Raw genomic sequence first — 12,962 nt, 5'->3', positions numbered from 1 at the left:
TAATAAACATTTCCAAATTAGATGAAATATTGCTTTTTTTCCCACAGAAAATTTCTAAATTACTTCTTAAAAACAGAAAAAAAAAACACAAAATGCAGGTAAAATGTTAGAAGAACAGTTTAATCATACATAGTCACAATTCTGCCTCCAAAAATGAGTTTGTTTTCTTCATCTAACAGCTGGAAATGTACATAAGGCCACCTGAAAATGTACATGACTTTGACAGTGTGACAAAACTCATATGTTCATATTTATATAATTGACAATATTTTACAATGTTTTTTGCTTACAAGGTAGTAGCCGTTCCAAAATACAGCCTTTTCTGTACAAAAATATTTGTCATATCCTGTGAGGTCAGCAGACAATTAAAAGGCAGCCTCTGATTTTGAGGATTTTTTTTGTTTTTAAAATCCATGTTTTCTTTGAAAAGTGTCACACATCAGAAAGACTATCAACAGTGGATGTTACAGCAGCTCCAGTACAAATAAGAGGCTGGCCTTTTCCCATAGGAGATTAAAAACAAAATTACACGCCAGATTGTGAAGCCTTAAAAATTCTTTTTGCTCTTTAAAATAACACTTGCTCAGATAAAACTGTATACATAAAATTCAAAGGGGCGAAAGGAGTGATGAATATACACACGTCAAAATGCACACTTTTTGCCTTTTTCCTCCCCACTAAAATGTAGAAGACATCCCATTTACAGCATAAACAGTTACAAATGTACAACTGTACAGAGGGAATAAAAGCATCACTACAAGTTTGCAAGGCCTGTCAAACACCACTAGACATTTTTCTCACTTAGGCTAATAATAATAATGATAATAATAATAATTTTACAATTACTGACTGCACATATACTACATATAATCTACAATTCAAAGAAGCCATCACTACAAGTATTACAGGACAGTTGTATAAGGTTTAGATGGCCCCACCGGCATCCAATCAAATGAGTTGAAAAATACAAACGTTGGAGATTTAAAAATCTGACTTAAAAATCCCTTCTTCCAAGTCCCCAGTAATAATTCCATCTCATGTACAATGCTGGGATAAAGCTCCCCTTTACAATTTTGACTATTCTTAGGTGGTGGATGAGTTGAGGGGGGGGGTTAAGTCCATCACAGCGACCGGAAAGCAACGATTAAGAATCACACAAAAAGATGCTACACTAAACTACTTTTTAAGCAAGAGATGATTATTTAGTACGTAAAATTAGCTCAGAGCAGTGTTCATTTCTTACTTAAAGACACTAAAAAAGGATCAAGAGGGGCAAAAAAAAAATCATAATAGTTCAACCTACCACAGCATGCCGCCAATGCCTCACCACATCATTAAATCGTCGCTGTATAACTTAATACCTTTTTTTTTTGTTAGTACCTGTTACATCATGTGACGAATGGAAGTAGGGGGGGGGAGCCTCTTTGGGCTCAGCCAGTCTCTCTTTGGGTACCAAAACAACTCAAGACTTTGAGCAGCTGACCGACAAGGTCAATCGCTCTTGCTGGCGAGGGAGGAAATGATGCAAAAGGGGCCGGGGGAGGACAAGGCAGGAAAAAGGCCCCATTAAAAAAAATAAAAAACTACCACTGATTTGTTCCCCCATTTCAAGCAAGCAAAAAGGTCTTGCTCAAAAGACCCGTGGCACCTCACGCATTAGCACAGACCTGTGGACAGTGGCGTTTGTGACATTTAGTCTGTGCTATGCTGTTTGAAATCAGTTGCTTTGGCATGGGGACACTGTGTGGGGGTCTCAACCAACTCCACGTGGGGGTCATACGTAAATATTCCTGGGCTTACACGAGTCGGTTTTGAAAGTAAATGGAATTTCTGTCACTCTGTTTCAGCGATTGATAGGTCACTTGCTGGTGTGAATGTTACGTTTCAGCAAATGTGTTTCTCTTTCTACAAAGAATTTACAAGGTAAAAAAAAAAAAAATGTACAATATGAAATAGATCAGTTACATAATTAACAATGGCCTTGTGCTTTACCCAACAAAATAAGCCTGGGACCTCACCACGTGTTAGCTGTCACAGCATTCATTTTAGGGTGAAATTAACTTTTTTTTTTTTTTTTGGTAATTGCCCCACGGGAAAAAATAATTGAAAAATTTAAACATGCTGAGAAACATTTGCCTCTTTTTATGGGGGGATCCAAGATGGCGGATTTGACTACATGAGGCCGTTTGTGGGGCCACCGATGGGACCCAACTCTGATCCGCTCTTCATGTAGTACTTCTCCAGCTTGGCCAGAATGTGTTTCCCATAGGTGTACTTGCGTAAGGTGGCAATGTGAGGCCGGATCTAGGAGGGAAGGTATGAATAGTAACAATAATAATTCAGCCTTTACTAGCACGCCTACCTTGTGCATGATGATTTTGCGCTGAGCAGGTTCCGCCATGTCGATCATTCTTTGGACAACGTAGTTGGCGTACTGGTCCTTCATCATGGTGTAGAGGGCGCTGTGGGGGCCGTCCTTCTGGCAGCACACCTCGTCGATCAGCAGAGCTCTCTCGGCACGAGAGGAGTGGATCACGCACTTCTCCACCACGTTGCTGATGGCCAAACGACATTACAATGACTCGGTAATTAGCGCTCGGAGAACGAGCCACGCCCGAGAATGTGAGATGAGACGCAAACCCGCCAAAGGCGAAATCATAGCGTCAGGATTTACCTTGCAAATTTATGTTGGCTGAGTAGAAGGACTTTCCCACGCACTTCTGCAACAATCTTGCTCTTGTCTTCCGGTCTCCCGTGTTCCAAAACATGCTGAATTACGTAGTTGCCATATTGATCCTGCAAAGTTGGGGGGGGGGGGGCAAGATCAACGACGGCTGTGCAAGAGCAACAATTTTGTCAAAATCACGAGACACCCATTCATCTGGCGCTCGGTGAGGTCGGGGAATCATGCACGGCGGCGAGATAAATGAAGACGGCCTCGAGTCATCACTGCGGAAGGTCAGACAAAACAGATGCCGCTGGTTTTGCGCAAAGAAAAGCGGCAGCATCTTTGCCCCTTCGGAAATGGGTGATAGACAGTTATGGGGATGAGTTAGGTGTGAGCGGAAGGGAGACAACACCACTCGGAATTTGTTCCACCGTTAGATGAGCGGACGCTAACCGTTCCAAATTTGCTCTCGAGACACTTTTTGTCAATTTATTTCATACGAGCGAGCTCGGAAAAACCAAAACAAGAGACGCGACGGGCAAACGAGGATCGTTGGACAGGAGGGACGCCTCTGTGGTATTAAGTGAGAAAGGGGAAAAGGCAAGAAAATAAAATGACAGCTCGGGCAGATTAGGGGGACCCCTAGAAACTCCGTCGATCGTAACGTTAAGATTATTAGAAGAGTGAAGAAAAAGAAAGAAATAAAAAACATGGACATCCTTGAGAGAGGCAAATTGCTCTGACCTTGAACAGTGCATCACGGGACACTGTATAATATGTTTTGGGTGTCATCTCCAATGATACGCCTTGATATTTCTGGATGGAATAAGTGAAGGGGAAGGGAGGGGGGGGGATGTTTGAATATTCACATGTCAGATGTAATGAAAGCTAACACAGCACAAATGCAATTTTTTTTTTTTTTTTTTACATTTAGCAAACACTGACTAGGAGGCTAAAATATGAAATGTTGGAGACATGCATATAACACGAGCACAGCAATGATGACCAAACTGTAATGGCTAGAAGAAGGCGGGTCGTGCTTACCTGGCCCAGCTGCTCCGAGTGCTGATGCAGCTCTTCCAGTATTGGCAAAGTCTGCTCCTGGGTGCAGTGCTCCAAAATCCGTTGGATGACTCTACAGCCGTAGGGGTGCGTGGAGAGGACAAACACCTGCAAGAGCAGCAGAAAGAAAAACACACAATTTAAAAAAAAAAAAAAAATTTTTTTTTTTGTTTTGAAAACACAGCACGAAACCAAAGCAAAACAAAAATCAACAAAGGTAAATTCTATTTGTGGTTGAGGTGCAGTTCAGGTTTTGTCAAGCGGACGACACACCCAGTGATTAATTGCGATAATTTCAGTCGAGGTTTCAACCCTTCGTTAATATAACACACATAACTCGTACCTGGCCTTGGAAGGCATCGATAATGAACTGTAGCGCTTGAGGCTGCACACACTCAATGCACTTCTGCACCACGTGGTTTCCATTCTGGTCCTTCACACACTTTAAAACATGGCCATCCAGCTCACGAACAATGTCGCTCTGAAAGCAAAAAAACATTTTGCGAGGGAAAAGTTGAGATCTTTCACAACGCTGTCGCGGCGTTTGAAATGAAAGCCTCGAGTCTTTCGGTATAAAAAAAGAATCAATGCGAGAAAAATCGCACTTACAATTACCTGCTGGTCAGAAGATATGGACTCCAGGGCTTTCTGAATCACCCTGCAGCCGTACATCTGTAAGGCCAGCGGGAGGACGTGGCCGCGGATGCGAGTGGCCAAAGCCAGCTTCTGGTCAGCGCTACCAAACTGCGGAAATCACAACGTCGAAATCAGAAACGACTCTACAAAGTCACGGTTGAATTGCTCCTGCGCACCTCGAAGAACTTTTGGATGACGTAGTTGCCGAACACATCTGTCATCAGCTGGTAGGCTGCTTGGAGAATCTCTCCGAAAACCATCTGTCTCTCAGCGGGACTGGCCCTCTCCAGCTTCTGCTGGATGAATCTGGCCAGAGAGAGAAAAAGTTAAAAAAAAATTATTCTCAAAATTGTTAAAAGTGAGATTTCCCAAACCTGGATCCATGTTGGTCTTGAGAGAACTCCACCATGTGTCCAGGCAGGTCTCGGAGCTGAAGGTTGGGGAAGCGGTTGTTCCTGAAGTCTTCCAGGAGGCGGCTGCGGCCGGACGGCATCACGTCCGAGCGGCTGTAGCGGGGCCGAGCCGGCGGGAAGAGCTGGCTGCTGGAATTAAATAGGCTGGACGTCCCGCCGGCGCTACGGTACTTGGCCTCGGCTCCGGGTGCTGCGGAGATGTAACGCCCGCTGCCATTTGTCAAGCCACCTGAGATTGCAGAATAGCCATCATCATTAAAAAAATAATAATCAGGTTAGTTTATGCAATTGTGGGAAAATTTATGCTCTCACCGAGGTGAAGGCTGGAGGAGGACCCGTGAGAGGAGGGCAGAGAAGGTGGGGGAGTGAGAGGGGAGTGGCCGGGGGTGAGTCCGATGGGGCTGGGTGAGGAGGAGTAGCCCAGGCTGTTGTAAAAGGGCTGGCCGATGGGAGTTAAACTGCTGCTGCCGCGCTTGTAAAGCTCGGAGCTTGTCAACAGGGAGTCCCTGCGAGACGCGCTGCTACTTGTAGAGCTCGGCACTACAAGGAGAAGGAGAGCCAGGGGTTGGAATCAAAGCAAAAAAACATCGCGAGGAACCCCCGGCGTTTGCGCACTGACCCGAAGAGCCGAATCCTCCGAGAGCGGACGCCAGACCGACGCCCAGGGAGCTGCCGGTGCTGCTGAAGCCCAGCGAAGAGCTCTGCGGCGGGGGCGGAGCGGACGTATGCGAGAAAAGCGAGCTGCTCTGAGAGGTGTTGGGGACAGAGCCGGAGCCGTAGAAGGAGCTCGATTGCAGGCCGCTGTTCTGCGGGGGGGCCTGCTGCTGCTGAGGTTGGGGTTGAGGCATGGAGCGGTACATGCCGTTGGCCGGCGGGCCCGACATGTTGTTACCAGAACCTGACGCAGACGCTGCAGCTGCTGGAGAGAGCGAAGATTGTGATGAGGCTAAAATGAATCATTTCCTGATTGGGTCGAACCACTTATCCATATGTTGACTTACCAGCCTGCGCTGCTGCAGGATTGATGAGCAGAGGAGTCTGCACTAAACGAACCGGTCCTCCAAGTCCAGTTCGAGCACTCGGGCCCATGACCAGGGCCCCGGTCTGATCGTAGTAAGCTGCAGGGGCCAACACCTGATAACCTGAGAAAGCAAATCAGCAAAATCAGTGAACATGCAAGCTGCGTTTCACACGATGGATTCGAGGACGTGCGCTGACCGGACATTCCCGCGTAGGCCAGTGCGGGGTTTGCGGCAGCAGCCGCCGCCGCCAAAGATTCCTGTTGGCTTTGTTGACCTTGACCGGGCGTGAGAGGACGCTGGTTGTTACCTGTGCGCATTACCTGCTGGCGGGAATAATAATGTCAAAAATAATTGACGCACAAAGCAAAAAAGGTTTGACAACTCCATGTGGGAATAGTGTAAAAAGAGCTTTCGAGCTCTTACCTGAGGTTGGCCTGGCCCTGGTCCCTGATTGGATGCTTGCTGATTAGCAGAGTGATTGGCAGTGGATGCGGCTTGTTGCTGAAAAAGATTGGCTGGGTACACACCCCAAGGAACGCCGTAGTACTGCGGTGGAACCACCGTGGGCCCTGCGGAGAGAAAATAAAACGCGCTGGAGTACGACGGTGTTGCCAAGTCGTCCGAAAGATGCAAGAGTTCATACGTGGGACCGATTGCTAAAGACCTGGTGTGTCATGTGATCACCTGCAAGAGTAGCTGCCGCCGCCAAGCCTGCTGCGGTGTACGGATCGGTTCCAGGGGGTCCGGCGTTGATGATGTAAGGGTTTGGCACAAATGCAGGAGCGAGGCCAGCTAAGTGAAGTCCAAGAAGATAAAAAGATGATTAGCAAGGGTGTATAATAGCGCTACGGTGGATCACGTCAAACATGGTACTACCAAGGTGCTGCTGTTGAGCCGCCGCCAGAGCGTACTGTTGTTGCTGGGCAGCTGTGAGCTGCTGAACAGTGAGGGGATTTGACCGCTGGAATAACTGCAAATGGACCAACGAGCGTTAGAGCAAACTTACAAATGACGTTCTTCGTTCAAAAACACACCTGCTGCTGAGAGTTGTAGTCAAACAACCCCACTGGCGTCCCAGAGGAATCCACCTGAATCTGGTTCCCGGCATATTCAAACTGGAGGGACTCCACGCCGGCTTGTTGCTCCATACCACCCATGTTTTGGGCTTCTTGGTTCTGAAAGTCCTCCACTGGCCCCTTGTTGTGGTTCTGTTGTTGCAGCGCATGAGCGAGGGTGTGTGCGTGAACGTGGGCGTGGACATGGTGCTGGGCCATCATCTCCAGTCCCGCCTGGTTAGGGCCCATCCTCTCCACAGCCTCAGTTGGAGAAGCTTGACGGCTTCCTGGAGTTGGACTGAGGGGCAAAGAAATCCCGTGAGGACCCGAGAAAATCGGTTTGATATTTTGCTTAAAAGAAAACGTACTTGAAGTCTTTGCAGTCTCTGTCCATGCCATTTAGTAAACTCCTTCCGTTGGCTTTTGTGGCATCGCCGTCATCCCCCACTTTCAACTCTGGGCTCTTGTCTTCCTCAAAAGGAGAAACTTTCTCAGTGCCATCGTTCTTCTCTCTCCCGTCCTGGTCCGTATCGCCTCCACCCTGGCATTAGTGACAACAAAAGCTTAGCAGTCAGGCATTTTCATCCCATTTTGCAAAAAAGTGCATTTCAACTCACATAGCCGCCGTTCCTATACCGGGCGTCCATCTTGTCGCCAGGGGACGAGCTGAGGACGTACTCCACCATGCTCACACCCAAACCGCCGCCCTCCGAGCGAGGCGACAGCACGGAATTGGCATCGCCGTTGCCGTGGAAACCCTGACCCGGCCGTCGCTGGACCATAATTGGCTGGGAGACTGAGTGGTCTAAAGAAAAAGGCTGGCATCAAAGATCTACAAAGCTGGCCATGAAACTTTACGACTGAATAAAAAGAATATTTCAAGTTCTTTACAGACGACTGGGATTTAAAAAAAAAAGACTCACGTGATGAGCCCCATGCATTATCCCTCCACTCCTCTCCAAGAAGCATTCCTTTTCTTCCATCCTTCGCCAGTTCGTCGGAATCCCACAGCTTTTTGGCTGGCAAAAGCTGCAAATGAAACAAAATGCCATCAAGCCGTGCTTCTGAGTTCCTTTACGGTGACCAAGGCTCCTTACCTCTCCCATTCCTCTGGACTCCAAAGCAAGAGCTTGAAAGTCGTAGTTCATTTCATCCACAGCGCGGACCTGAGACAAAAAGGAACACAAATCATCCGTGAGTTTGGTTGCTATTGCTTACATTTGTTAATTCAACTTAATGACGATTTATCCGCGTTCTACCTGATCAACGTGATTGGGGTCCCCGGTAGGCCAGCGATGCTTGCTCGGCGCGCAACCCCCCAGCTGTTCCCCGGGCTGCCTCTGGAAGAAGTACCCGACCATAGCGTCGTCCTGCGAACGACCGCTCAGCGGCGGCTGCGGCGTTCCCGGCGTGGGGTTGCCTGCCCTGTCCATGCCTTGTAAGTGGGGGCCTCCTGAAGCCTGGCCAGCCACTGCGGCGAGGGGCCCTCCGCTGTGGACCCTGACAACTCCGGCATCAGGAGTTCCATTTGCATGCAGCATCCCACCTCTCGTCTCCTGCCAGGCCACGTCATTCATACCTAGGATGCTGCATGGAATGCTCATTCCACGGGAAAGCCTAAAGAGAACAAAGATTTAGGTCTTTTTTTTTTTTCCCCTTCAAGACATTCAAGGTGTCTTTTTTTCCCCCTTTAAGACTTTCAAGGTGAACAGTTGTTGCTTGTAAAGACTAGCAGGTCCTTGGACTTTAAATGACAGCAGCATCTTGTGATGGTTGTTGTCATATTGCTTTATGTTGTCATTGAAAATCCATACAAAATGATCTTGTGACATATTCATCTTCAGTATTTATGCTACTGATGCCATTGTCTTGTAATATTGTCTTTGCTGCAAATGTGTGTACAAAACTTTTGTTTTGCTGTCCAAGCAGGGATTTTACAACGAATGTTTCATCTTAATTTTCACATTGCATCATTTCAAGAGGCGTCATCAACTACATTAAATCAGTCCTGTAAGCAAAATGGCAATTTGAGCATTTTCTTTGTTAACCCAACAATGCTATTTCTACTTTAAGAGTTATATAGCTTGTTAAATTGACAGTCTAATGACCAAAGCAGCAATAGCTGGCCTATTAAGGTGACAATAATTTCAAACTGAGAGTGCTGAATTACAAATTACAGTTAATGAGAAAACGGAAAAAGAACAAAACAAGTGCCGCTTGTTAGCATTCGTCGTTAGCTTCGCTCGTGCTCATATAAGCAAGCGTTATTGCATCGCTACTACTGAGCGAGGAATGTATAAATGTGTAATAACAACTTATTACACACATCGCCAAGCGAAGTGGCTGTTTTAGTTACGCGATATACATAATTGAAACATTTTCAAAAGCGATGCGGCAAACTGACGCTAGGCTAGCTCGACAGACGAGCTAACTAGCAAGCTAGCTGCTAAACGCTGCTAACTTGGTAGATTGCACGCCTGGGTATCAATAATGGACTGTTCGTTTGATCATTCCGGTGTTTTGGTTCACTTTGATCCCAAGGTCCAATTTAGCTGCACACGCTAGCTCGTTTTTCTTGCATTAGCAAGCTCCATGGATAGCCAGGGTAGAGCTCGACACGCCTGGCCTGTTTATTATGGCTTGTCTGTGCATAACATCAAAGTTTTCTTTCGAAAATCAGCATTGCAAATTTTACAACGAGCATTTGGGTGCAGTGCTTGATGTTGGGTGATGTTTTACCGGTTCGTACGGTCGATTTTATAAGACGGAACAAGCAGACATTTCGCATCGGTTGCTGTGCTAGCGCCACTAGCCTAGTTGGTGTTGTATGCGAGCTAAAAGCAAGCAAACACTCAGCGGTTAAACAACATGGCACCCCTTCAAGTTCCAAACAGAGGGGCCTTAACCGCTAAACAAAAGGGGAAATGCTCGCACAACGGCGTCGGTGTGTAAAACACACACGCGGCGCCACTTTGTTCCGTTTATCGACACTGAACAAAAGAGCTCAGAATACTTACGCGTAGTCGTATGGAGGAAGGCTCCGGGCTTGAGGCACGCCGTAAACCAGATTCTATATTGTTTTGTTTCCTTGGAGAGAGCGCTGATTTTTTTTTTTTTTTTTTTTTGGCAAGGCTTTGATAGCCTCGGCTAATAGTTGGCCCGTGATGCTGCCCCCTTCATGTAAACAGTGTGAAGTGCACCGTCGTGCGCACAGCAGCGTAAAAAGAAAAGTCCCCTCCCATTCCAACTGCTTTGTTCGTTATAGAGGTGCATTATGGCTCTTTTTTTTTTGGTGTAATCTACTTTGTTACTTTGATTTTTAAGTCAGCTGGTCTTATTGCTCAATGACTTGGTCCGCTGTAACTAAAAGTCTGCTGGGGGAAAAAAAAACAAATTACCCAGGAGAAAGCTGCCGAACTAGTTTTACAACAAAACAAACACGGTTACGTATGCATAAATGTACTCAAATCTAAATCTCTAATTTCAAGTAAAAAATAAATAAAAAATGTACTATAATTCATGATGGTTGTGTTATTTTGATGAAAGCATCTCATTTATTACCTTGTAATTATTCTAAATGGTGTAAAAATAAAGCATGCCTTAAGAGATTTGATTGTTTATATCATTTTTGCAGACTCAGTCCTACATAATGAGTTTTGGTGATTCGATTCCTTGCTGTTTTTAACCAGCTCGTTGACGAACGACCCACGCTACTTCCGTTAATTTTCCACCCAAAATCATTTAATTCTGCGTCATTATAAAAATCCGTGTTATACTCGACGGCTTGCATGACATATATTTGGATATTTTAAGTACATGAAAGTAAACATTTGAATGCAATTATTCAAAAGAGCCCTCCCCGAAAGAAGGGGGGAAACCCAAGCGAGCTCCAATCACCAGTTGCTTTACAAACGGAAAGTTCCCCTCCCTATTTCCGATTGGACTTCTATATTTAGGAAAGCTCTCTTAGCTTTATAAAGAGATCTCGCCTAGTTCTCGGAGCACGACAAAAGGTAGTTGATACGGAAGCCGGTTTTTAAGTCGATTCTTTGTGGACTTCGACCATGGGGAAGGAGACGCAAGTGGCGGTCGATATCCGCAAGAAACTTGTCGTGGTGGGCGACGGCGCATGCGGTAAAACGTGTCTACTCATCGTCTTCAGCAAAGACGAATTCCCCGAAGTGTACGTACCGACCGTTTTCGAAACGTACGTGGCGGACATCGAGGTGGACACCAAGCAGGTCCAACTGGCCTTGTGGGACACCGCGGGCCAAGAGGACTACGACAGACTGCGGCCGCTTTCCTACCCGGACACTGACGTCATTTTGATGTGCTTCTCCGTGGACAGCCCGGACTCGCTGGAAAACATCCCGGAGAAGTGGGTCCCCGAGGTAAAACACTTCTGCCCTAACGTGCCCATCCTTCTGGTGGCCAACAAGAAGGATCTACGCAACGACGAGAACGTCAAGAACGAGTTATCCCGACTCAAGCTGGAGCCGGTGAGGCCTGACGACGGCCGTGCTATGGCCATGCGTATCGGCGCACACGATTATTTGGAGTGCTCGGCCAGGACGAAAGAAGGCATCTGGGAGGTGTTCGAGTCCGCAGCGAGGGCAGCTTTGCAAAAACAAAAGACCCGGAGGCCGGGTTTTCTCAAACGATGCGTTTTGATGTGACTTGCAGGCGCCATACAGGGACTCGCCTAGACGGAAGGCCCGTTCGGGCAGTGCCCCACCCTTACGAAGCGTGGCCAAAAAAAGACAATACTGGCTGGGAAGAAGTTCTTTTGACCACGCCATCGTCTGTTAATGCTGCAGGGAGTGGTTTAGACAGGATCGAGGCTTTTATGTGCTGAAACTACCTTTTATTTGCCCTTATTACTCACCAGTTGCGTTCGAATAAGAGTAATAGAGTCACTTATGATTCACAGATTATTAGAGCTCCTCAAAGGTCTGTATTTGGACCCACTAACTTTTTCTGCTAACAATCGAAAATACACACAAAACAACAACAGTGCGTATCTGTTAAAAATTGAAGCAGTAATCTTTTGCACATATGTCCACTTGTTATCGTTAAACAAGTGTCTTTTAAATTAATAAGTTGCACAGCAGTTATGTTTTGTTTGGTATGAAATGATGCACTATAATAGTGTTCTTTTAGAAATGGGCACGGAACAAAACTTTTGGGGGAAATGAATAATCGTTGGTCATTTTGGTCAATGCTGCAGAATGTAAAAGAAAAAAAAATAGTATGGCCTAGCTTTCAAGACCTTGTGTAGTATTTTCTCAGTCCATATTGTACCACCGAAATGTAATATTTTGGACTCAGGACCAACAATGCAGTCCAGTGCAATTTTTGCAGTTGTTAATGAAAATGGGTTACATTCTTTTTACGTCATTCAGGTACATTTTAAGCATTTTTTTCTCGTCATTATGTTGGGAGGGCTGAGTCTAAATAGAAAAATTTTGTTGGAGCCAAGCAGTAAGACTATTGAATGTATTTCCTTGTTGTGGACAAACAATACATGCTTTTCGGTTACTTTGTCTTGAGTTGATCATTTTGGCAAATCACTGTCGAGTATAAAATGTGTAACTTTTTGTTTTTACAAGATAATAGGGGTGCTTGTTGGATATTCGGAAAGAATTAGAGCATTGTCCCGATTTTTTTAAAAATAAATCAGACTTATGTAAAAGTCACATTCCTGCCTGCCATGTGTTGCTGAGCTTTTTGCTGACTTCCAGGGCAGGAATGCATTGTGTTGCACCTCCTGATTATTCCCACACAAGCTCCCCTCTTGTGTCTGTAATTGTTCGTGGATTTGAATTTACACGTTTTACTCAGATGGTCTCGTTTGCATTTGTCCATTTTTACAACTACGCTGAATAAAAGTGCTGAGTATGTGCCAAATGTAACATTTTATGCATATGGGTGTTATATTTATAATATTAGCTTGTTTTTAATGGGCGATTTGGTGCATTGTATTTTTTTGTAAGCAAACAGAAATTTATTTGATGAAAATAAAAATATGATGTGGTGGGTTGCCATGTAAATGATGTCATTCTTTTTTCGTAATGTATTTTTTTCCCAGTAAAAGCAGTCAATACTT

The 12,962-nt window shown here is 45.7% G+C and overlaps 2 protein-coding genes across 7 annotated transcripts; one reads left to right on the top strand and one right to left on the bottom strand.

Moving 5' to 3' along the window:
* Positions 1-99: 99 nt before the first annotated feature.
* Positions 100-11,593, bottom strand: pum2 (pumilio RNA-binding family member 2). 6 transcript variants are annotated; one of them, XM_088361243.1, is made up of 23 exons: positions 9,874-11,593; positions 8,116-8,473; positions 7,954-8,022; positions 7,780-7,885; positions 7,474-7,661; positions 7,225-7,397; positions 6,836-7,154; positions 6,678-6,771; positions 6,486-6,593; positions 6,225-6,370; positions 5,998-6,124; positions 5,781-5,921; positions 5,399-5,698; positions 5,092-5,319; positions 4,741-5,008; positions 4,543-4,672; positions 4,340-4,474; positions 4,074-4,211; positions 3,713-3,838; positions 3,413-3,484; positions 2,675-2,796; positions 2,363-2,555; positions 100-2,304 (listed from the first exon to the last, which is right to left on the bottom strand). In XM_088361243.1, the coding sequence occupies exons 2-23, from the start codon at positions 8,458-8,460 to the stop codon at positions 2,173-2,175; spliced, it is 3,660 nt and encodes a 1,219-aa protein (XP_088217369.1). In that variant the 5' UTR covers positions 8,461-8,473; positions 9,874-11,593; the 3' UTR covers positions 100-2,172. The 6 variants fall into 6 exon arrangements, with proteins under 6 accessions (XP_088217369.1, XP_088217371.1, XP_088217370.1 ...); XM_088361245.1 differs by having other exon boundaries at positions 4,346-4,474; positions 9,874-11,592; XM_088361244.1 differs by having other exon boundaries at positions 5,998-6,121; positions 9,874-11,592.
* On the top strand, positions 10,793-12,906 carry LOC148381598 (rho-related GTP-binding protein RhoB-like). The gene has a single exon (XM_088361265.1). It carries the CDS (start codon positions 10,921-10,923, stop codon positions 11,530-11,532), a length of 612 nt encoding a protein of 203 aa, XP_088217391.1. The 5' UTR covers positions 10,793-10,920; the 3' UTR covers positions 11,533-12,906.
* Positions 12,907-12,962: the final 56 nt, after the last annotated feature.

The sequence above is a fragment of the Syngnathus floridae genome, chromosome 19 (genome assembly GCF_059516105.1).
Source record: "Syngnathus floridae isolate MCC-2025c chromosome 19, RoL_Sflo_1.0, whole genome shotgun sequence".
NCBI classification, from domain to species: Eukaryota; Metazoa; Chordata; class Actinopteri; order Syngnathiformes; family Syngnathidae; genus Syngnathus; species Syngnathus floridae.
This window is presented reverse-complemented; position numbering and strand designations above follow the sequence as displayed.